Consider the following 23,399-nt stretch of genomic DNA (forward strand, 5'->3'; position numbering starts at 1 on the left):
AGAGGAACTAGAGATCAAATCGCCAACATTCGCTGCATCATGGAGAAAGCAAGAGAATTCCAGAAAAACGTCTATTTTTGCTTCATTGACTACGCTAAAGCCTTTGATTGTGTGGATCACAACAAATTGTGGCAAATTCTTAAAGAGATGGGAGTACCAGACCACCTTACCTGTCTCCTGAGAAACCTGTACGAGGGTCAAGAAGCAACAGTAAGAACCAGATATGGAACAACCGATTGGTTCAAAATTGGGAAAGGAGTACGACAAGGCTGCATATTGTCACCAAGCTTATTTAACTTATATGCAGAGTACATCATGAGAAATGCTGGGTTGGATGAATCAGAGGTCGGAATTAAGATTGCTGGGAGAATTATCAACAACCTCCGATATGCAGACGATACTACCCTAATGGCAGAAAGCGAAGAGGATCTAAAGAGCCTCTTGTTGAGGGTGAAAGAGGAGAGTGCAAAAGCTGGTTTGAAACTCAACATTAAAAAACTAAGATCATGGCATCTGGCCCCATCACTTCCTGGCATATAGAAGGGGAAGAAATGGAAGCAGTGACAGATTTTACTTTCTTGGGCTCCAAGATCACCGCAGACGGTGACTGTAGCCATGAAATTAAAGGACGCTTGCTCCTGGGGAGGAAAGCTATGGCCAACCTAGACAGCATAGTAAGAAGCAGAGACATCACCTTGCCGACAAAGGTCCGTCTAATCAAAGCTATGGTTTTCCCAGTAGTAATGTATGGCTGTGAGAGCTGGACTATAAGGAAGGCTGAGCGCCGAAGAATTGATGCTTTCGAACTGTGGTGCTGGAGAAGACTCTTACGAGTCCCCTGGACTGCAAGGAGGTCCAATCAGTCCATCCTAAAGGAAATCAACCCTGAGTGCTCATTGGAAGGACAGATAATGAAGCTGAAGCTCCAATATTTTGGCCACCTAATGCGAAGAGAAAGCTCCCTGGAAAATACCCTGATGCTGGGAAAGACTGAAGGCAAAAGGAGAAGGGGACGGCAGAGGATGAGATGGCTAGATAGCATCACGGATGCAATGAATATGAACTTGAGCACGCTCCGGGAGAGAGCGCAGGACAGGAAGGCCTGGCGTGCTATGGTCCATGGGGTCACGAAGAGTCGGACACGACTGAACGACTGAACAACAACAAAATCATGTCTCCCCTCACTCGCTTTTTTCCCTAAGCTAAACAATCCCAGCTGTTGTAACCTTCCCTGGTAGGGGAGTTGCTCCAGCCCCTTGATCATTTTAGTTGCCCTTTTTTATTAGTTGGTCCTAATAAAGGTATTATCTTATTGTGCCTTTTCCATTTTTGTCTGATCAACCAACATGGTATGATTTATGAATGATTTCAAAGGAAACCTACTGTAATGGGTTTGAGTGGATGGTAGTCTCCAAACTCCACAGACACAGCTTCCAGCCTGCATGACTCCAATTCATGTGTGTAGCTTCTTGGTCTTGCGTGCCTGAGGAAGAAAAGTATAAAGAACTTGCAGAACCATTCATTTATGTGGTGTTCAGAGGCATACGCAGCACCATGTGCAAGTTAGTTCTGGAAAAGAAATATCACAAGGGGAAAAAAAGCATTCTCTCAAGTTCTTTATATAGGGTTAGATCACCGTAAACAGGCAGAAATGTTGTCGGCATGTAGAAGGCAGGGAAAAACCATCTCTAGAAGAGAAAAGTGACCTGCAAATAGGATTCTAAACTGTTCAGGAATGCCTGTTTTTTTTAATATTTCATTGTTTAAACTTTTATTTGTGAACCACCCAGAGAACATTTCACTGATGGGTGGTATAGAAATGTTATAAATAAATGAAATGTAGATATGTGGCCCTGATTTTTTGTGATAAAAGAGACAATGCTCTTTTAAGAAACACAGAGAGAGAGAGAGGGAGGGAGGGAGGAAGCGAGCGTGAAGGAATGCAGCGTAGCATTCAGAATCCAGAAAGCACCACCCTCCAGGTCAAGCTACACATTACTTAGTTTGGGGGTAGGCGAGATTTAATCCATTGCCCCCTGCTGTGGCCAATCTGGATCAGATACATGCACACCCATGCCTATGAGAGCCAGAGTGGCGTAGTGGCTAGAGTGTTGGACTGGGAGCCCAGAGATCCGGGTTCTAGTCCCCACTCGGCCATGGAAGCTCACTGGGTGACTTTGGGCCAGTCGCAGACTCTCAGCCCAACCCACCTCACAGGGTTGTTGTTGTGAGGATAAAAGGGAGAGGAGGAGGATCATGTAAGCCGCCTTGGGTTCCTTGCAAGAGGAAAAAAGGCGGGGTATAAATGCAATAAATAAATAAATAAATAAATAAATATGATCCTCATTGCCAATTAGCGATCCATCTGTTTTTCATTCCCTAGGAGGCCTATAAGAAGCTTCCCAAGAACAGCCATGCTGGGTCAGACCAGTTGTCTGCTCCAAGGGTAGACAACATGATGCCCACGGGAACCTTTGTTGGTGCCTGCCAAGGTGCCCTACCCCTCCCACTTTAAAAAGAGTTAACGCATTTTCTCACCGGCAGCTTCAATGAGAAAATGGGCATCACTTCAAAACAAAGCAAGGGCCTCCAGTTGCTGCCATTTTAATTTCTCATGAATGCCTCTGAGCTACATGATGAGGCTTAGGGACATTCTTAGGAAATTAAGATGAGAGAGAGAGAGACAGACAGACAGACAGACAGAGACAGACAGACAGAGGATGGATGTGAGTGAGTGAGTGAGTGAGTGAGTGCATCTATGGGATGGTGATCCAGGGTGAGAGCGAAAAAAAGAAGGGGGAATGAGTTGGCCGCCTTCTGTGAAATAGTTTTCTGTTCATGCTGAAAACTGGGTCCAAATGAGTTATTTAATGCCTCGTGGCTCAGACCCCACCATGAACACAATCGTTCGGGCAGGTTACATGTCCTTGTGACTAGCCAAGTCTTTTATGGCAGCTATTTTGTAGTGATGCCCAGAACAATTTTTCAAGTTTCCAAATGTGCCCACAGGATCCAAAATGTTGCCTACCCCTACTCTATTCACTTCAGCATTCTGTTCACTGGCAGATAGCTTCATGGAGGGATTATCCATTCCCTGTTAAGCCTTAAGACGCAGCAGAGTCTTTGAACATTGCAGTTGCCCTTTGGGACACCCTCTCTTGTAGCCACCCATAGACATATCCTTCATATTGCTGGATAATAGGAACAACTCTGCATTCCTCCAGACACTAGGGGACAATAGAGAATGTGCTGCATCAACAGCCGCTTGTCTTGTTTATCCCCCTTGTTGTCTGCACGTTGATCAGTTCCTTTTTCTTGCTCCCTCCCCTTCCTCCTTCTCCCTTTGCCTCTGCAACAAGCACCATGTGGTCTCTCCAGAAAGAAAGCAAGTATCTCATGCCTTCGCTTACTTATACTCAAGCATTCACCTTTAGGAGGTACTTGTAGCTAAACAGTATTAGACAGTCTTCTCGGACGATGGGTATAAATGCACTAATAAAGTAAATTGATTTGAACTTCTTCTAAACTGGCCCTAGCCTGCATTTATTGCCTCCAATACGAAATGCTGTGTTGCCACACTTTCTCTATATAAAGCAACTCTGCTGTAAGTCACACCAGACCTTCCAACAGATATATCCTGTTTAAAGTCATTTATGCATGCTGCCATTGCCACATTCTGTGGCACTTACTTCTATAACTTAATTTCACCCTTTTCAAGAAACGGTCCTGTTTGTCTGGGTCACCTTTAACCTTTCCTCTCATTTTAAGCCTTAAGGAATCAGCAAAGCAATGCCACCCCTTCCACCAACCAACAGGCCCCAGATTCCCTATTGTTGGCTTTCTCAATTGATACAATCAAAAGGCCAATCTGTAGAGGGAAAATAAGCAGCCAATCATGTCCTGCAAATCAGCTTTAGTTCACAACTTTTCTAGCGAAGACAGCACTTATTTTAAAAAGCAGTACTTTGAAGGCCAAGTGACACGGTCAACCTAGTTGTCATTTCTCTGACACATTTCAGCAGCCCTCTCTTTAAAATTCGGAAGAATTCAGAACAAAGACTGAACAGTCTTCCTGAAAGGAAAGGCTTTACAACCTAATGAGACATTGTGAAAGAAGGAGAAAGAGACTCAAGCAAAGCACACACGCCTCTCTCTCTAGATTTCTTAATCTCCAGTTTCCTGCCTTCCTTGTGGATAAATACTCCCTTGAATGTGCTATTCTCAATGGGCTTCAACTCTTCTGCTACCTCGATTGCCCCTTGAGCTAATTAGCATCTGTAAGAACCTTCACAATTAAGAGCAAAGGGTTTGGGCAAGAGAGAGGGAGACCTTTTTCACCTTTTTACAGAAACAGCATTTTCACTGGACCTCAGAAGATTCCAAGGCGGCAACAGAAAGTAAATCTGCACAATGTAAAACTTTTAATACCACCCATCTCTATTGCAAAAAGCCTGCAAAATAACAAGAAAAGGTTTGCTTTTTTCTCTCAGTCTGGATCACAGAAAATCAATTACTGTATGTCTGTTCGGGATAGGAGGATGCTGAATTCTGTAAATTTATATCAAGCGTGTTTGGCCGGCAGACCAAGAGCCACTTCCAGCACCGCATTATACACTCATTGGCTGGCTTTTAAAGGGGGATTGCAATCATTGCATGAATGCATGGGTATTTTATGCAGGGACTCATATTTCCTGGGTGGACCAATGTACCGGATCCTAGACATTTGCTATGGCAAATCTAGACAGCATAGTAAGAAGCAGAGACATCAACTTGCCGACAAAGGTTCGTATAATCAAAGCTATGGTTTTCCCAATAGTAACGTATGGCTGTGAGAGCTGGACTGTAAGGAAGGCTGAATGCCAAAGAATTAATGCTTTTGAACTGTGGTGCTAGAGAAGACACTTAAGAGTCCCCTGGACTGCAAGGAGGTCAAATCAGTCCATCCTAAAAGAAATCAACCCTGACTGCTCATTGGAAGGACAGATACTGAAGCTGAAGCTCAAATATTTTGGCCACCTAATGCGAAGAGAAAACTCCCTGGAAAAGACCTTCATGCTGGGAAACACTGAAGGCAAAAGGAGAAGGGGACGGCAGAGGATGAGATGGCTAGATAGCATCACCACTGCAATGAATATGAACTTGAACACACTCCGGGAGAGAGCGGAGGACAGGAAGGCCTGGCACGCTATGGTCCATGGGGTCATGAAGAGTTGGACATGACTTAACGACTGAACAACATTCACTGCAATTATATAGATACCAGTCCCAGGTTCCCAAGTAACTTTTCCACTAGCAATCTGCCTGCCTCTCCCCAGTCCTAGGTTCTCTTAAAAAGAGAGCTGATGTAGCATAGTGACTAAGAGACTGAGCTACAAATCAAAAAGTACCGGGTTTGAATCTTCCCTCTGCCATGAACTTGCTATATGGCCTTAGGCAACCCACTCACTCTCATCCTCAGTCCCCCTATCTGCAAAATGGGGGTTAATAATACTTACCTTCCAGGGTTGTTGTAAGGATTACAACTAGATAACGCATGTGAAGCACTTGGGAACACTTGAAAGCGCTAAACAAGTAAAATGGTCATCAGCTGTCAGTGAGTACGAAAAGTTACACTGAAAGTAGCTCAAAGATAACAAAAGAGCCAGGGTAGTTCACTGAATACTTTTAACCGCTCTGACTTGTTTGCCAGCTACAGCCGTTCCTGGGCCATGATAACTTGGACATGGTGGTTCAGGCATTGGTAACATCAAGACTGGATTATAATAAGCACTAAAATGATCAAGGGGCTGGAGCAACTCCCCTACAAGGGAAGGTTACAACAGCTGGGATTGCTTAGCTTGGAAAAAAGGCTAGTAAGGGGAGACATGATAGAGGTGTACAAAATTATGCATGGTGTGGAGAATGTGGAAAGCGAGACATTTTTCTCCCTCTCTCATAATACTAGAACCCAATGGGGTCATCCTATGAAGCTGATTGGTGGGAGATTCAGGACTGATACAAGGAAGGACTTCTTCACACGGTGCATAGTCAAACTATGGAATTCACTACCACAAGATGTAGTGATGGCCAGCAATCTGGACGGCTTTAAAAGGGGGTTAGACAAATTCCCAGAGAAGGCTATCAATGGCTACTAGTCCTGATGGCTATATGCTAACTCCAGGATCAAAGGCAGTATGCCTACGTACACCAGTTGCTGGGGAACATGGGTGGGAGGATGCTGTTGCACTCAAGTGCTGCTTGTGGGTCTTCTGTCGACAGCTGGTCAGCCACTGTGTGAACAGAATACTGGGCCAGATGGACCCCTGGTCTGATCCAACAGGGCTCTTATGTTCTTATGCTCTACATGGCGCTACCCTGTGGCAAACCGGTTTTGTGGGATCGGTTCCAGCTTCTTCCTTCTGATGAAGTGGACAAGGTGCTTTCATCTGTAAGGCCGACCACCTGCTTACTTGATCCTTGCCCATCTTGGCTCATTATGGGCTGCAGAGAGAGACTGGGTGAGGGGATCAGGGCAGTGGTGAACGCCTCCCTTGAGGAGGGAGTGATGCCATCAGCCCTCAAGGAGGCAGTGATAAGACTGCTCTTAAAGAAGCCCTCCTTGGATCCCCAAGTTCTGAACAACTTTCGGCCAGTCTCTAATCTGCCATTTTTGGGCAAGGTGACTGAGCGGGTGGTGGTGATGCAGCTGAAGGCACACTTGGAAGAAACCGATTATCTAGACCCATTTCAGTCGGGCTTCAGGCTTGGGCATGGGACAGAAACGGCCTTGGTCGCCTTGGTGGATGATATGAGGAGGGTTCTGGATAGGGGTGAATGATCCTTCCTTGTTCTCCTCGACCTCTCAGCGGCTTTTAATACCGTGGACCATGGTATCCTCCTGGATCGCCTGGAGGGGTTGGGCATTGGAGACACCGTACTGCTGTGGTTCTGGTCCTTCCTCTCCGGCAGGTACCAGAGGGTAGCACTGGGAGAGGAGGTTTCGGACCCGTGGCCGCTCACTTGTGCTATTCACATAGATGCTGTTTAACATCTATGTGAAGCCGCTGGCGGCTATCATCAGGAGGTTTGGGGTGCGGTGTCATCAGTATGCGGATGACATGTAGCTCCACCTCTCGTTCAAATCTTCACCAAGGTTGGCCGTAGAATCCCTGCCCAAATGTCTGGAGACGGTGAGTGGCTGGATGGGGAGGAATAAGCTGAAGCTGAACCCTGACAAGACCGAGGTACTTTTGGTGGGAGACAAGAGGAGGCTGGGGGATGTTGACCTGGTGTTGAATGGGGTACGGCTACCCTTGAAAGACCAGGTCTGCAGCCTGGGGGTCATTTTGGACTCCCAGCTGTCCATGGAGGCTCAGGTGTCAGCGGTGAGCCGGACAGCGCTGTATCAATTCCATCTGATATGGCGGCTGCGCCTTCCCAACCATCTGCTCCCATCGGTAGTACATGCCCTGGTCTCCTCTTGTTTAGACTACTGTAATGCTCTCTACGTGGGGTTACCCTTGAAGACGGCTCGGAAGCTGCAGCTGGTACAGAATGCAGCAGCTCACCTGATTAAAGGCAGCCGCCAGCGAGATCACATCACTCCAGTACTGAAGGAGTTGCACGGGTTACGAGTTGTTTTCCGGGCCAAATTCAAGGTGCTGGTTTTGACCTTTAAAACCCTATATGGTTCCGGCCCAGGTTATCTTAAGGAGCGCCTCCAGCAACACCAGACAAGCCGCTTAACAAGATCAGCCTCGGATGGCCTTCTCTCTGTCCCATCAGCCAGGACAGCTAGACTGGTGGGGACTAGGGAGAGGGCCTTTTCTCTGGTGGCTTCCACTATGTGGAACTCCCTCCCTAAGGAATTCCATCATGCCCCCTCTTTAATGAGCTTCTGCTGTGCATTAAAAACGTGGTTGTTCAGGCAGGCATTTGGGGTGGGTTAGGGTATTTTAGAAAATGTTTTTACTGTAGAATTTTATTGTTTTAAACTGTTTTATTATATGTTGTACATCGCCCAGAGTGGCTGGGTGACCAGCCAGATGGGCGATTAATAAATTTAATAAATAAAAATAAATCAATACCCTTAGGCCTGGTTCGGAAACTGCAGCTGATTCAGAATGCAGCTGTGAGGCTACTAAGAGAGGCTTTTTTTGGCAGCATGTTACAAGAATTCCACTGGCGTTTATAGCTACTGGGCAAAGTTTAAGGTGTTGTTGTTAACATCTGAAGCTCTAAACAACTACGGACCAGATTATCTTAGGAACTGCCTCACTTCAGGAATTGTCTGGTCTCTGCGATCATCACAGGGAGAGCTTTTGCGGATGCCACATGTTCCTGAAGTTCGCCTCAGCAGCCCTTGCAGTAAAGCATTTAGTGTTGCAGCACCCACCCTCTAGAATGCTTTACCAGCTGCCATTAGACAGCCACCCAAAATTCAGGCATTTAGACGTCTCCTCAAGACCTATCTCTTCCCATAGGTTTTTCCTGAAGTATGACCCAGTCAACTGTGGTCTCCAGTGCACAGTAGAGCATGCAGTTTTACTGCTGACTAACATTTTTATTATTGTGTTGTTTTATTCATTATACTTTATTGTTGTTCTAATGCATTACATTTTATGTCAACTGCTCTGATACGTCTGTGGAAAGCAGTATATAAATCTGAGTAGTAACAACAACAACAGCAGGAGTGGGAGACCTTCGGTACTCCAGACGTTATTGGATTACAACTCCCATCAGCCGCAGGAACATGGCCAATTGTCCTGGATGATGGGAACTGTAGTTCAGCATCTGGAGGGCCACAGGTTCCCCAGTGCTGCTGAACAAAATGCTGGACCCAAGTTCAACTCCCAGCTGAATTATAATATAGGCCCAATGGATGATCTTAGGCAAGTCAAAGTTTTCTAAATCTTTAACCTAGCCTTCCCCAGTTTGGCACCCTCCGGATGTGTTGGACTACACGTCCCATTATCCCAGCATGACCAATAGCCTATTGGCTGGAGATGATGGGATCTGTGGTCCAACACATCAGGAAAGCACCAGGCTGCAGAAGGTTGCTCTAACCTCTAGAAGTTTAAAATGCCATTTCATTGCACATACTATGAGAAAGTATGAAACAAAGACTTTAATAAGCAGATACATCCCATTTGTTTTATTATGCATCATGTATTGCAATCGACTTTTGAGACTATGAGCACAACAAAATTTTAAAGTATGTATATAAAGAATAGCACAACCCATTCATGGAGACAAGCACCTTCATTCTACAGGATCATAAAATGCAATTATTACCTTTATCTATACGAATAAAACAAAGGCATGTACGTAGGTGTGTGAATAACAGTGCCCAAGTAATTCCAGCCAGCTGGCACAAGATAGCAGTAATCTTGCAATTATCTGAATTTCAATACCACAACATTATTTCATAAACACTTCACCTTCCTTAGTTCTACACTGTGCTTTCCTGCAATGCATAAAAATTTGGTAGCTAGCCTAGGGAACACATTTCCTAATATGAACCAACAGCAACACCAGCTGGGTGCTGAAAGAAGCAGTTTTAAATTACTTTTTTCTCCAGTCAAAAGCAGTTTCCATTGTACATCCATAAACTCCAAAGAAGCCAATTAAAAAGTCTGAGAAGTACACAAATCTCCCTACAGAACCAAATTCTGGTTTTATTTGAAAAACCTCTCAAAAGAGCCATCTGTCTGCAAAAACCTCCATCATGCCACACATTATTTTACTCCCTTCCACCTTTCCATCGAATGACTCACAAGACACTTCACATCAAAACAAACTACACTAAATACCAGCATAACTCCAAAATAGTTGTGTGAGGCAGTATCAACTTTGTTTCCATCTTTATAGAGGAAACCAAGTAGATCAGATCTCCAAAGTTTTTCCACTCGGCATACCCTTTTAAATGAAGCTGTCTTATACCACCGGTCAGACCACTGGTCAGGTTAGCTCAGTATAGTCTTCACTAACAATATTGACAACACACAGAGAGGGTTTTAGCCTCTCCTTCACGTATTAGTTTTCAATGTGCCGTGAATGTTTTGGTATGGAAAAAAAACATGTTAAATGAGCGTCCACCTGATGTCCAAAGCAGTATAGCTCACAGGTTTACCCCTTGAGTGAGAAGCAGCCCTTCATGTCACTCTACAGAGCGGATGGAATTAACAGGCAGATCTATCAGGATTCAGCGTTTGCTCTGACTCTTCAATCACGCCTGGCCCACCTCCGGTCCCAGTTGCAACCCACAAGGCATCTTGCTTCAAATGCGCAGCAACACTCATTGAGTTCTGATTGTCGCCATAGGAAATGCTTCCCCTTTTGCCTGTTCTACATCACATGCGACATTGTGAAATAAAGAAACAGTGTAGGAAAAAACCCAAAGGAATATAGGAAGCTGCCTTATACCAGTCAGACCAAGTCTATATATTTATGTATTTATTTTATTTTTTATATTTATATACTAAAAGGTAAAAAGGTGTCCCCAACCAGTCGTGTCCAACTGTAGGGTGTGGTGCTCATCTCCATTTCTAAGCCGAAGAGCCAGCGCTGTCCGAAGATGCTTCCGTGGTCATGTGGCCGGCATGACTGAACACCGAGATGCACGGAACGCTGTTGCCTTTCCTGCCAAAGCAGTACCTATTTATCTACTTGCAATTTCTTGCTTTCGAACTGCTAGGTTGGCAGGAGCTGGGACTGAAGACAGGAGCTCACTCTGTCACGCAGCACTCAGGTCTTGAACTGCTGTCCTGCTGCCCTTCCGGTCTGCAGTTCAGCGTCTTAACCACTAAGCCACCACGGCCCTATTTATATGCTACTAAATATTTATTTATTTATCCATTCATCTATTTGATTTATTAGCCACCCATCTGGCCAGCTACCTGGCCAATCTAGGCGGGCATACAATACTAATAACAAATTTACATAATCAACTGAACAGCAGCAACAAAACATAACAAAACAACACTGCTCTAAAAAACTCTAACCCACCCCAAATGCCCACCTGAACAGCCAGGTTTTTAAAGGCCGGCAGAAAATCATCATAGAGGGCGCATGGCAGAGGTCACTAGGGAAGGAATTCCACAGAGTGGGGGCCACCACAGAAAAGGCCCTCTCCCTAGTCCTCACCAGTCTAGCTGTCCTGGCTGATGGGACAGACAGAAGGCCTACCGAGGCTGATCTCGCTGAGCAGCGTCCCTGGTGTCGTTTGAGGCATTCCTTAAGATAGACTGGGCCGGAACTATATAGGGTTTTAAAGGTCAATGCCAACACCTTGAATTGGGCCTGAAAAACAACTGGTAACCAGTGCAACTCCTTCAGCACTGGAGTGATGTGGTCTCACCGACGACTGCCTTTAATCAGGCAGGCCACTGCATTCTGCACCAGCTGCAATATATTATATAATAAAATCCCTAAGCGGTTCACATATAATATTAGAATCACATTTAAAATACAATACAAGCTGGCTCTACCACGAAGCTACAAGGCCAAATGGCAACAAAACCATACTTTTAGCATTTCATTACCACTGGATCCCAGTTGTTTTTTCTCTGTATTTATGCCATTCTTATGTCGCTCAAGGCAGCATACATGGTCCTCCTCTCCTAATTTTATCTTCACAATAACCCTGTGAGGTAGGTTAGCTTGTGAACCCCCAGAGAGCTTCAGCAATTGGGCAGTATAGAAATGTAATAAATAAATAAATAAATAAATAGGTGAGATGGTGACTGGTTGAGTAGGATCTGAATCTGGGCCTTCCTCAGTTTTAGTCCAACATGCTAAGTAATGCACCACACTGGCTCTTTGCCCATATGGGTTCAAACTGCAATAAAAGAGAATTTTGACTAAACATTAGGAAGGATTTCCTAACGAGCTGTTCAACAGTGGGACAGATTTTCTGGGAAAGTGGTGGACTCTCTCTTTTATCCGATGGCCGCTATCAGGTCTACTAAAACTGTTGATTTCCTGCACTGGCAGTGGGTTGGACTAAATGACCTCTGGGATCCCTCCCAACTTTCATGATTCTAAGTGACGCTGGTCCAAGGAAACATATGCCATTCATTTCCTCCCCCTAAAACGCCACAAAACGCTTTGTCGTCAGAGCCTTTTAGTTTATGCCCTAAACGTCACCCATTACCCCAAGTATCCGCATGCACCTCCCATCGCTCCACCTCTGAGTCCTGGCAGAGGCGCGCCTGTTGGATTTCTACCTGTCATTGCTAAGAGTCATAGAGCCTCTTTCGAGCCTGTCCCTCCCCATATCGCCAAGATACGCATCAACATTAAAAAGGCGGCGACGTTTACCAGCAGCCCCATTTTCTGCCTTCCCCCGTTAAATAAAGTACTAGATACCTCACAAGAAGACCCCCTACCCCATGGGGGGGGTCCAAAGCCTCAAGCCCCTTCCCCCATCCCCTGAACATTTCATTTCCCCAGCAAAGCTTTGCAAGGTTATTTCTGCTGAGGAAAAGACAGGCAGGCGGGAAACTCCCTCCTGGGGGAAGCGTCCCCGGCTCGTTACAAGGCCTCGTTTCTTCCCCGGACCCCTGTCTCTAAAGGGGGGGGGGCCTGTATCGGCAGCTCCCCCAGTCCTTACCAGGGAAACGCAGCCATCTTGCCTCCCTTCACGTGAGTCCTCCGCCCCCTAGCTCGGCCTTTCATCGCTTTCCGTCTTGCCTCACGCTGAAGCCGGAGCCGCCATGATTGAGACGGGCAGGCGCCAGGGCCCTTGCGGTTCTGCTTTTCCGCGGGGGCACGATGCTAGGTGCACGATAGTTAAATGCTTTATTCTGCCCCTTCGAGTTAATTCGTGCCTGATGTCTCTCTAGAAAGGAAGGAGAGCTTCCCCAGAAAGAAAGAAAGAAAGAAAGAAAGAAAGAAAGAAAGAAAGAAAGAAAGCAAGCAAGCAAGCAAGCAAGCAAGCAAGCAAGCAAGCAAGCAAGCAGAGGAGGCTGGAGGCTCCAATTTCGGTGGGGCTGTGGATCCACTCTGAGTTTCAGTCAGCACCAGCCAGACCTCTAAAGAAGCTGACCAAGGTGCTGAACCCTATTCCCAAAATGGGTTCACCACCTTATTTATTTATTATATTTATATCCCGCCTTTTTTTCCTCTTTGAGGAACCCAAGGCGGCGTACATAATCCTCCTCCTCTCCATTTTAGCCTCACAACAACAACCCTGTGAGGTGGGTTGGGCTGAGAGTCTGCGACTGGCCCAAAGTCACCCAGTGAGCTTCCATGGCCAAGCGGGGACTAGAACCCGGATATCCTGGCTCCCAGTCCAACACTCTACACTGCACCATGCTGGCTCTCCACATGCAGAGAGCTTGGATACCTTGGATAGCTCCTTCTGGCTGGTTCGGACTAAAATATAGAATAGATTCACAACCCCACCGAAATCGGAGCCAGCAGCATCCACTGAAATAAAGAGCTCCACAGCCCCAGAAGTGTTTGTAGGGCAAATTATGGAGATACACAGAACTTTGCTTCAGGATGGATGTTTTGGGGAGGAAAAAAACACAAACCCACACATCCCAAAGATGAGCAGCACAATCCTGTACCTTGTGTACTTAGAAAGAAATCCCATTGAGTTCAACGGGGCTTACTCCTGGCTAAGCGGGGATAGGGTTTCAGTATGGCATGCAGTGCAATTCTCTGCATGTTTACTCAGAACTCCCACTGTATTCAGTTCACAGTGATGCAGTTAGATAATTTATTTTATGTATTACATTTATACCCTGCCTTTTTTCTTCTGCAAGGGACCCAAGGTGGCTTAGATGATCTTCCTCCGCTCCATTTTTTTCTCACAAAACCCCTGTGAGGTAGGTCAAGCTGACAGTCAGTGGCAGGCCCAAAGTCATCCAGTGGGCCTCATGCTCAAATGAGGACTAGAATCCAGATCTCCTGAGTCTCAGTCCAGCACTCTAACCAATATACCACACTGGTCTGTATTTCAGAGTGATTCTGGACTTAATGGTCTTATAAACTGCCCCCACCCCTTTATATCATGGTAATGTACATTACTTATTTCAAAATGTGGCGAGTAAATTCTGCTGTGCTCTGGAGCCCTCCTGCTCTTTCTGCTAAGTAAGGCCCAAGGCATCTGCCCCCAAGTCCTACCCTGACAGCACCACCACTGTATGTCCAGTGAGGCTTACTCCCTAATAAGTGGGTATACCGGGATTGCAGCCCTAATTATCTTCACATTGGACACACATTCAGAGCCAGATCGATGTTTTTCTTTTTACGGAGTAGATACCCTGTGCCTTTAACACCAGTAAGACTGGCAGAAATTAAACAGGTGCTGCTTTCCCATTGAATGCACCTGTTGGGCTCCTACCTGCCATACCACTGACTAAACCCTCAGAGCTGGGGGAAAGGAAAGATGGCAGGCAGCCCGACATTACAGTAGTTAAAATAGACCACTGACTTGTTCCAAATCAGGCCCCTGCTCTATCTAGCTTAGTACTGTCTAACTTAGTACACCACTGATGGGTCAGGATCTGTTACAGCAGCACTTGCCACCTTACAAAGATATGGCAAAAACAAAACAAACCATTAAGAAATGGGGCCAAAATGCAAGTTTGGGCTGGAGTCTAAAAAGGCTGAATAATATTGGCAGGATTTCCAACACCAGCCTTTACCAGCCCTACCTGGAAGTCAATGAGCTTGCAGATTGTAATTTTGATCCCATTGTTTTAAAATAAAATAAAAACCAGGATATGACAATATGAACACCAAGGGGCATTATCATGGATAGGTAGGACTCTAGGTGTCAAGATGAGAATTTTACCAGAGATTGTTGTCCTTGTTTCAAACTTTTATTCTGAATATTACAAGTCAGAGTGCACTCCACTGCTCATTACATAAGATACTTTCTTAATATGCCCTTTACTCTCAACCTTGAGAGCGCAGAATACATTCTTTTTTTTAACCTTCTAATTGCCATTCACACAGCCAGTATTTTGTTCTGTTTGGCCATTTGTGAACAGTTCTTAAAAAAGGAGAACCCAGTCTGCACACAACCAATCACCCTGGCTTTAAAGGAATCCGGAGGCCATTTGAAAAATTAATGCATTCCTTTAGTTATTCTGAAGGAACCAATAGATTTCAAACTTAAGCTCTCTTCACACATTATCTGTGCAATGGGGCTCTGCATAAATCTTGGAAAGCGGGGCTATACCATCAGCCCTGCCTGCTCAGCTTCCATGCATTGAGCTTGGACATCTGTGAAGGGACACCCACATGCAAGTAGGTGAATATGTGTAAGTGCTCAGTCCAATTCAGGGGCAACGGCCAATAATATGCATGATGTCAGTGGTGTGGTTCTGCCTCCCACTACATGGAGTTCTTTCATGTGGGTGACACATGAAGGGAACTACAATGAGACTCACTTACGTATGTAGGCTGTATATGATAGACTGTCAAAGGAAAAATGAAGTCTCCCACTAGTCTCTGTGCTGAATGTTGTATTTAGGCTAGATCTGAAATGGATCCAGCTAAAAGATCCTGAGCATGTCTATTCAATATGCCCAAGAAAACTGACCCAGCAAATAGTCGTACATAGTTTAGAGCCCTCGATAACAATTGTTTTGTGGGTCATTTGCAGCAAGAGAGGAGTGGTGGGTGTGAACCATCGTCTTCCCCAGTTGGGATTGCCAGGAAGCCCCAATACCACAACTACCACATCTTCCACATACCTCTCTTGCCTCTGTTATCAAATAGGGGGACAAGTGATACCGCTCGGGGGGGGGGGCAGATTTGGCTCTGGGGACCATCAATTGCTGATCCCCACCCTTGAGTTCCATTATGATCATGCAGAGGAATCATAGACCAATAGCAGAGCACATGCTTTGCACACAGAATGACCCAGCTTCAATCCTGAATATCTCCACTTTGAAAAAGATCAGGTAAGCAGGCTATGGGAAAGATCCCTGCTTGCTGCTGCCAGTCAGAGTAGACAATATTGGGCCAGATAACAAATAATATGACTTCCTATAAGACAGCCAATATGAGGTTATACAGAAAAGAGCAAGCTCAAGTTGAGAGAGGGGAGGGGGGAGGGAGAGAGTTTGAGTGTGGACCCTCAGTATTTTAACATTCAGAATTGTCCTGGGAATTGCGGTGGGAGTGTTTGTTTTTTAAGAGATGCATTGAATGTCTTTTGACATATGAAGTATTCATATCAAGTTAATGAACTCCAGTGTATGTTATTTAATCTTATAGACTTTAAAATGATGGATCAAAATCTTTTTTAAAAAAATCTATGTTAAGAAAAAAAACATATTTTAAAGATAAAAAAAGTTTTATTGTACAATATACTTAAGAGCAAAAACAGCAGGTGAAAATGAAAGTACAAAAATACGTTTTATAATGATATTGCATTCCACTCAAAATAAAAAATGAACTGAAAAATTAAAATAATAAATAAATATAAAACATATCAAATTACAAGAGAGATCCTGGCACTTGTAAATGAAGGCCTTATGACCATTAAACATTTGACATTTTAGTACAGACTTTAAAATTAAAAAGGTGTACTTAGCATACTTTAATAAAGCAACCAAAACTTGCTTGTACCTACATTTCATCTACTTCTAAATTAATACCACAGCACACGACTGGCAAGCTTTAACAATTTTTTAGCACAGGCATATCAAGCAAGCTGTAGTCTACTTCTAATCTGCAAAGCAACATTCACAATTCTTAAGATGCATTTAGCTTGTCTGGCTTTTGTTGATTTTTTTCAAACCTCTAAGGAAAATATTAAAATCATGCAAAGGCATTAAGTATCAAAAGTAATGTCTAACAACTATTTAAGAACCCCATAAATTAGTTCCATGACAAATGCTTGCATTGTGCTACATAAGTTAGCCAATAGGACCCTTTTAACAGGTGGCCTTCAAGAACTTATTCACATCTAACAATAAGCCTGAATTGCCAGCTTACCCTGGGTTTACTGTGAATGGGCAGCTTGCTTGGGCATACAGCAAATCCTGGCTTGTTTGGGAGCAAGAAACCTGAAGGCCGGGTTTGGACATTGCACAAAGCTTTCCATTTCTGTTTGTTTTGCCTGCTCGCAGGAACACGCACCCCAGTGAACCAGGATAAGTACAGAATTCTGGTTTATCATTATGTGTGAACACTCCACTGCAGTGCAGAACTGCTCAGCAATTTGCTAATCTCCACCATGCTCTTTTGCATTGGCATTGCTGTACCCTCCCCTGGAAAGTTTAAAATACTGCATGATATACAAGAACAGTCTTCCCAAACCTGATGCCCTGGGAGTTGTCATCCAGCGCATCTGGAGGGCACCAGGTTGGTTAAGACTGTACAACAGCATTAGAAGAAGCACATAATGAATAGGTTTACAGCTATCCCCAAATAAATTACTAGGTACGTCAATGTATGAAGTTTCCCTCAGTTTGTTCATTAAAGCTTAATTTTTCCATTTACATTGAATAATTTGAACCAAAAACCTAAGTGCCAGATCTGAAACTTCCAATATTAGCATGTTAATACCAATTTAACATTAGTGTGATCAGGCTTAATAGTTCCCTCTGCACTGAATATGTTACTAAGATGTAGAACTATTCACTATTAACAGCTGGCAGATTTGACCTAAATATTCCTCAACATGGCCCTGTTTGACTCAATAAAGCCACAGTGAAACCCAAGTAGTTCGTATCTGTCTAAAATAGCAAGTATAAATAATTTACATAAGTAAGTCCCTTTTTCAGAAATGGCTTTGTTAATGTAAGAGTTTAACTTTCTATGAAATTAAGCAGGGTTTGCCATGGTTATTTTAAAAAATGTACTCAATATTCTTATTCCAATTTGCTTTTTTGAATAAAGACAACAAACGAGTGTTTGTTGGATGGTTAGCCCTCAGAAACCTAAAGGACACTGTGATAATCCTGCCCTAAGTGACAGAAAAGAGTACCCTTTCTCTCCATTAATTATCCAAAGTTTTTGTTAAAAGAAAAAGAAAGATACAAAAGGCAAATACTCTGGTGTAAAAAAAAAAGATCAAGAAGGCAAATGTTTAGCAAAAGTACCCTCCTAAATAATTGTTTTTCCTACATTTTATTTACACTTTATCCTCTTCAAATTTATGGGTGAACTGGCAATCCAAAGCTCTGATCTGGTGACTGCTTATCCATAGACAGGAGATGAAGCCGCTGAATGGACATTCAAGTATGCCCACTATAAAATCAATCCTTATGATACCTTTTAAGTGATATTCACAGTATACTGGAAGCAAGAGCATGGCAGGAGAAAGAAAAAAAAAGCAGTATTGTTGCTGCAAGACTAACAGCATCATCTACAAATGCTTACATCAATATCCTTGCAAAGAAAGCCAAAATCAACAGGGCTGAAGGGACTAAGAGCAAGGTTTTGTGTGATTGAAGTGTAGCAGCCATAAGAGACAATCCACACATGGCTGAACATTTTCTTTTTGGGAGTGCTTTCAATAAATTCACAGAATGATACAGACAAGTATTTATACAGAACATATAAACTGCCCTTTATAAGTGTATTTATTGCACTATAAAAAGTATGGTATAGGTTCAAGTCTGGAAAAACATTTCCAAAAAAATCAAATATTCTCCCTGAGGGTGGACAATGAATAATTATTATTTCAGGGATAAGTAAACACCACTCATAAGAGAGTTGAAATATGTGGAATAAATGCTTCTTCAATTTGTTGTGCTCATTATTCTTTTCATTCCACTATCGCTCAGAAATCTAAACAAATATCACAAAGTGTATGCTTGCCAATTCAAACCATCGACATGTGTGTAACAGCAGGAAGATCTGAAGCAGTGGAGAACATTAACAGACAAATCAAAGCAACCTCTTAGCCCAGTGAATGCTGCCTTCTTAAGTTGTCACAACATTTGGCTTCTTTCTTTGGATTCTTCCTGCATATACTCCTAAAAAGCAAAAGCAGAAAAAACCATTTTGTTAGTAAAATGTTACTAATTTAAAGTGTCTATCATGCATTACAAGCAAGCAATATTGGGGCAGATGCAGAAAAGTTGCTGATGAAATATTCCTTTACCGAGCTGCATTTTAAAATAGCTGTATAAATAATCTTCAGAATGTTTGTGGAGACAAACCAAGGTTGTGTGGTGTATTGCCCCTGCAGTAGGCCTCTTAATTTAGAGGTGCCAAGATAGTGATAAATCGGATCCAGGTTTACTTACAAGGAGTACTTTATTGAGTAACTTACAGCACACAGGCATACCCAATGGTTGGACCAGACAGCTTCTCTGAACCCAGAGCCATGGGGTAAAATGGGTTTTATACCATACATGTCAGCAGTGAGGCAGCACGACAGCAGCAAGTGTTAATTAGCGCTCATTCCCAGCACAGACTAACAGTGCTTGTTCAGAAGGAAAACAATCAGAACTTTCCCACCACAGACACCTGCAGCTTTAAAGCAAACAAGCTTCACTTCCCAGGCACATCCTGATAAGACCCTCCAGCTCGTTAGTATGGAATGCGCTGAGGCCGCACTATCAACCTTTGACTCATCCTGGTAAACCAAGAGGCCTGTTAGGGAAAACAGCAGCCAACTGACCAAAGTCAGAGAGCATTATGGATCATCTAAACCCCTCTAAAACTACTGATAGCTTGGTTCAGGCCCAAGGCCTTACATATAGTTGTGTGTAAATGCATGTCATTGAATAGAAACAACAGTGAAGAGCCATTTTCAGTTTCTCCTACTGCCAAGCATAAGTAGCAGCTGCTTCAGGAGGTTTAATACTTGAGCCTCAAAAAACAGAGCAGGTCCACATCAAGAATACCTTAACACATAGAATAGGTAGCAAGAGTGTTTGGAACTAGGGTATGCTATATGCAATCTGGGCCTTCACATTGGCTGCATTTAGTTATCACAATGAACTACAGTATATCCTGATAGGAATAGGTCTAGGTGAGCCTCGGTCTTGCATGCTCCCCTCTCCTCCTTCTGCACAGCCGTGCGATCAGAAGCTTTCACTTTCAATTAACCGCAGTTTGGCTTCACTTCCGAACCCTAAACTAAGGTTTGTTGAAGCAAACCATAATCCATGGTTTGAAGTTGGCCTGCTTTGAACAAATGACTGTTAAAATTAACCACAGTTTGTCAGGTTCGGACAACACAACCAGCTGTGGTTAATCAAAAATAGCTGTGGTAGGGCAGGGGAGGGGCACGAGTTCAAAGTTTACTTAGGTTTGTTCCTATCGTGAGAAATGGCCAAACGCATCCATTAAGTGTAGATGATGCACCTGAGAGAACTGTAATTTGTTTGCAAGATAGCACCCAGATCCAGACATATCCTGTGGAAATTTTAGCTACACAGTGTGGAAATAACGTAGAAAGCTGCAGAAAGAGTGCGTCGGTAAACACATTGCAAGTGAGCATTTTTGAGTCACAACTGAGCTTCAGCTCATGTTTGTTAATTTCTTCAAAACCACCATTAACTATTGGAGGGGGGAGTCTTATCTGCACTTAGCCTTGGAAACAAAGTTCACCAAGAAAATTATGAGTCATTTTGTTTTTGCCTCTCTCAGAACACACACAGTTGTGGGGAGGGACCATAGCCTAGCGACAGAGTACATGGTTTGTATGCAGAAGGTCCTGGGTTCAGTTCCTGATATGTCCAGTTAAAAAAGGATCTTAAGTAGCAGCTGATAGGAAAGACTCTTCTCTGAGATCTTGAAGACCCACTGTCAGTCAGAGTAGACCGGGGCTGAAGAACCTCTTTCAGCATGAGGGTTGAATTCCATTCAGAGAAGCTCTAAAGACCATTCTGGTGGTGGGTGGGGCAAAATAAAAAATGGCGCAGGGCCAAAATACCAGCATAATTTTGGCTTAAAGCTCTTACTGCCAGAAACTAAGCCTTAGGAGAGGCATTTCAGTCTTTTAGAATAGGGGAAAACTGAACAAAACCTGGGAAAGAACAATGGCTGGAGGAAAGGGGGAAGGGCCTTCTGGGGACTCCTGATTTGGCACCCAGGCCTGAGGTTCAGCTCGCCAGGAATCAACAATACTGTGCTATGTGGACAAATACTCTGACCTGGTCTAAGGCAACTATTTTATGTTCTGAACTGTTGCTTCCATGAGTGGGAGGAACACTCATAACCCACCTCCAAATATCTATTTTATCCAGCTTTTGGCATAAAATTAACCCAGTGTGCCAATGAGTTTGGATCATCTGTGCATACTATGCCTATGGGTCTAATTTTCAGGGATTTCACGTGAAATTGACAAATATAAAAAAGAAAAATGAGATAATTAAAAGGTTTTAAAACTCAACGAAATGAGGAAGAAATACATGCAATGCACAAGCTAGATGAAATAAGGGTAAGGTATGGCATAACAACTCACTGGTTACCTTCAGGAAATCCTTTCCAAGCCCATTTGCTTGCCACAGGACTAGTGTTGAATGAACACTAACTCATTGGCACCCCTCAAAAGTTAAGGGCAAATGCTCAGAAACCTTTAACTTAACATCCAAGGGCACAATCCTTGCCCATCTCTGCTCGCTATCACCTATCCTTCCCCCACCAAGGGAAAAAGTGCCCCGCCTTGGGAAAATGGGAGTAGGCGGCAGGGCAGAGAAGGGCTCCAGTGAAGGCAGGAGTGGTGGGCCTTTCCTTCCATCACTGGAGCCCTCCTTCATTTCCTGGCCCAATTCACAGTGCTGGTAAGAACCTAAGAAGAGCCATGCTGGATCAGACCAAGGCCCATCTAGTCAACCATTCTGCTCACACAGGGGCCAACCAAGCTGCCTATGGGAAACCCACAAGTAGGACATGAGTGCAATAGCGCCCTCCCACTCCTGTTTCCCAGCAAGTGGCATATAGAAGCATACTGTGGCTAGCATATAGCCATCAGGACTAGTAGCCATTGATAGTCTTATCCTGCATGAATTTGTCTATTGCCCTTTTAAAGCCATCCAAACTGGTGGCCATCACTACATCCTGAGGTAGCTAATTCCATAGCTGAACTTCACGCTGTGTGAAGAAGTCCTTCCTTTGATTTGTCCTGAATCTCCCACCAATCAGCTTCATGGGATGACCCCAGGTTCTGCCCTTAAAGTTCTGCCCTTAGAAGCCCTTCACAGCTTGGGTAGCTGAAGGACCATCTGCCCATACACTGAAGTCTTCAACAGAGGCTCTTCCCTTGGTGTCCTCGCCATCTGAGCTTTGGTAGGTGGAAACTGGGGAAAAGGGCTTTTTTTAGTGGTGGTGCCACCCCAATTATGGAGCCTACATTGTCATCATGTTGGTGGCAAGATGAAGAACTTTTGATTTCTCCAGGCCTTTTAAGTCAAGCTGTTATCAGTTCAGTCTGTAAAATCTGACAGGTTTTATGCTGCTTTGGGTTTTGCTTTGTATATGTTTCTTGCCTTCATTTAATTGTATTTCCATTGTAATTGTTGCTTTATAAAGCTGCCCTGGGAACTTGTTTGAAGGGTGATGTAAAAATCCTTTGATGGAAGGAGAAGAATGGTGGTGGAAGAGGGCAAAGTAGACATGAGCAGAATTAAGACAGAGGGGCTTGTTCAAAATGGGTTGTGCCTGATTCTTCTTGCTGGAATTCAAGCAGGAGTGTGTGCATAGTCTCTATACACAACTTCTGCACATTTCAGAGGATTTAAGGACTGTTCTAGAGAGTGTACACTTTTCAGATGAGGGCATATAAGGCCTTTACCAACTCCTAGTGTAGGCTAAGGACAGGAGAATCAGTACGGTTTTCACCTCTGAGCTCGGCTCATCTTGTTCCCAAACACGATTTTTTTTTTTTAACCGAACAAGTACACATTTCAGTGCACATTTTTTAAAGTTGGTACCCAAAATGCATACTTCCCCGCTGCACGAAAGCGTGTTTTTAGAAATGTGCATTTTTCAAACACAAGTTTGGAATTTGCAAGCTTTTCCAGAAAAGTGCACTCCCGTTCACATTCAGGGTTGCGAACAGGGCAAATCTGAAGTAAAAACAAACCCAAATGAAATTCTCAGACATCCCTAGAGTAGACTGACAGTGTGTCATATGTCATAGGAAGACTGATAGGTGGTGGGTAAGCTGCCTTTCAAAAAAGCTTACCAATGATGAGCTATTCTTGAAGGAACCCTTGGCAAGCTTCAAAGGAACTCCAGGATGCAGTCTGAAAGCCACTGGTATAACCAGAACTTCACTATGCCAGTTCTGGAACTCTTCCCAAAATTCAACAATATCAGTAGAATAGGCTCCCTTATCATTTAAGGTACACCCACCAAGGGAGCTCAAGTACTTTTTTTACTTTTCAAAGTAGTGCCAACAGGAATGATAAGCAAGCCACCGTGCATATAACTATATCTAGAGATCTTCTTTCTGCATTCTCTTTCACTCTCCTCTTCCTAAATTAACATTA

General features: G+C 43.9%; 2 protein-coding genes across 6 annotated transcripts in view; both read right to left on the minus strand.

The window, feature by feature from the left end:
- Positions 1-12,635, minus strand: part of VPS35L (VPS35 endosomal protein sorting factor like) — a 108,450-nt gene extending 95,815 nt beyond the window's left edge. For both annotated transcript variants that reach the window (XM_084818572.1, XM_084818573.1), the window contains exons 1-2: positions 12,593-12,635; positions 1,384-1,483 (exon numbers count right to left, since the gene is read on the minus strand). In XM_084818572.1, coding sequence (XP_084674698.1) covers positions 1,384-1,483; positions 12,593-12,609 — 117 coding nt within the window. In that variant the 5' untranslated portion in view covers positions 12,610-12,635. The remainder of the gene's footprint in view (positions 1-1,383; positions 1,484-12,592) is intronic.
- Positions 12,636-16,281: 3,646 nt separating this feature from the next.
- CCP110 (centriolar coiled-coil protein 110) overlaps positions 16,282-23,399 on the minus strand; it is a 32,832-nt gene continuing 25,714 nt past the window's right edge. For 2 of the 4 annotated variants that reach the window (XM_084818590.1, XM_084818588.1), the window contains exon 15: positions 16,282-18,929. In XM_084818590.1, the coding sequence (XP_084674716.1) occupies positions 18,877-18,929 (53 nt within the window). In that variant the 3' untranslated portion in view covers positions 16,282-18,876. The remainder of the gene's footprint in view (positions 18,930-23,399) is intronic. The other 2 variants (XM_084818592.1, XM_084818591.1) reach the window with 1 other exon arrangement.

Source organism: Heloderma suspectum, chromosome 12 (assembly GCF_057233095.1).
Source record: "Heloderma suspectum isolate Gila_16-S chromosome 12, 16-S_ref, whole genome shotgun sequence".
Lineage (NCBI taxonomy): Eukaryota > Metazoa > Chordata > Lepidosauria > Squamata > Helodermatidae > Heloderma > Heloderma suspectum.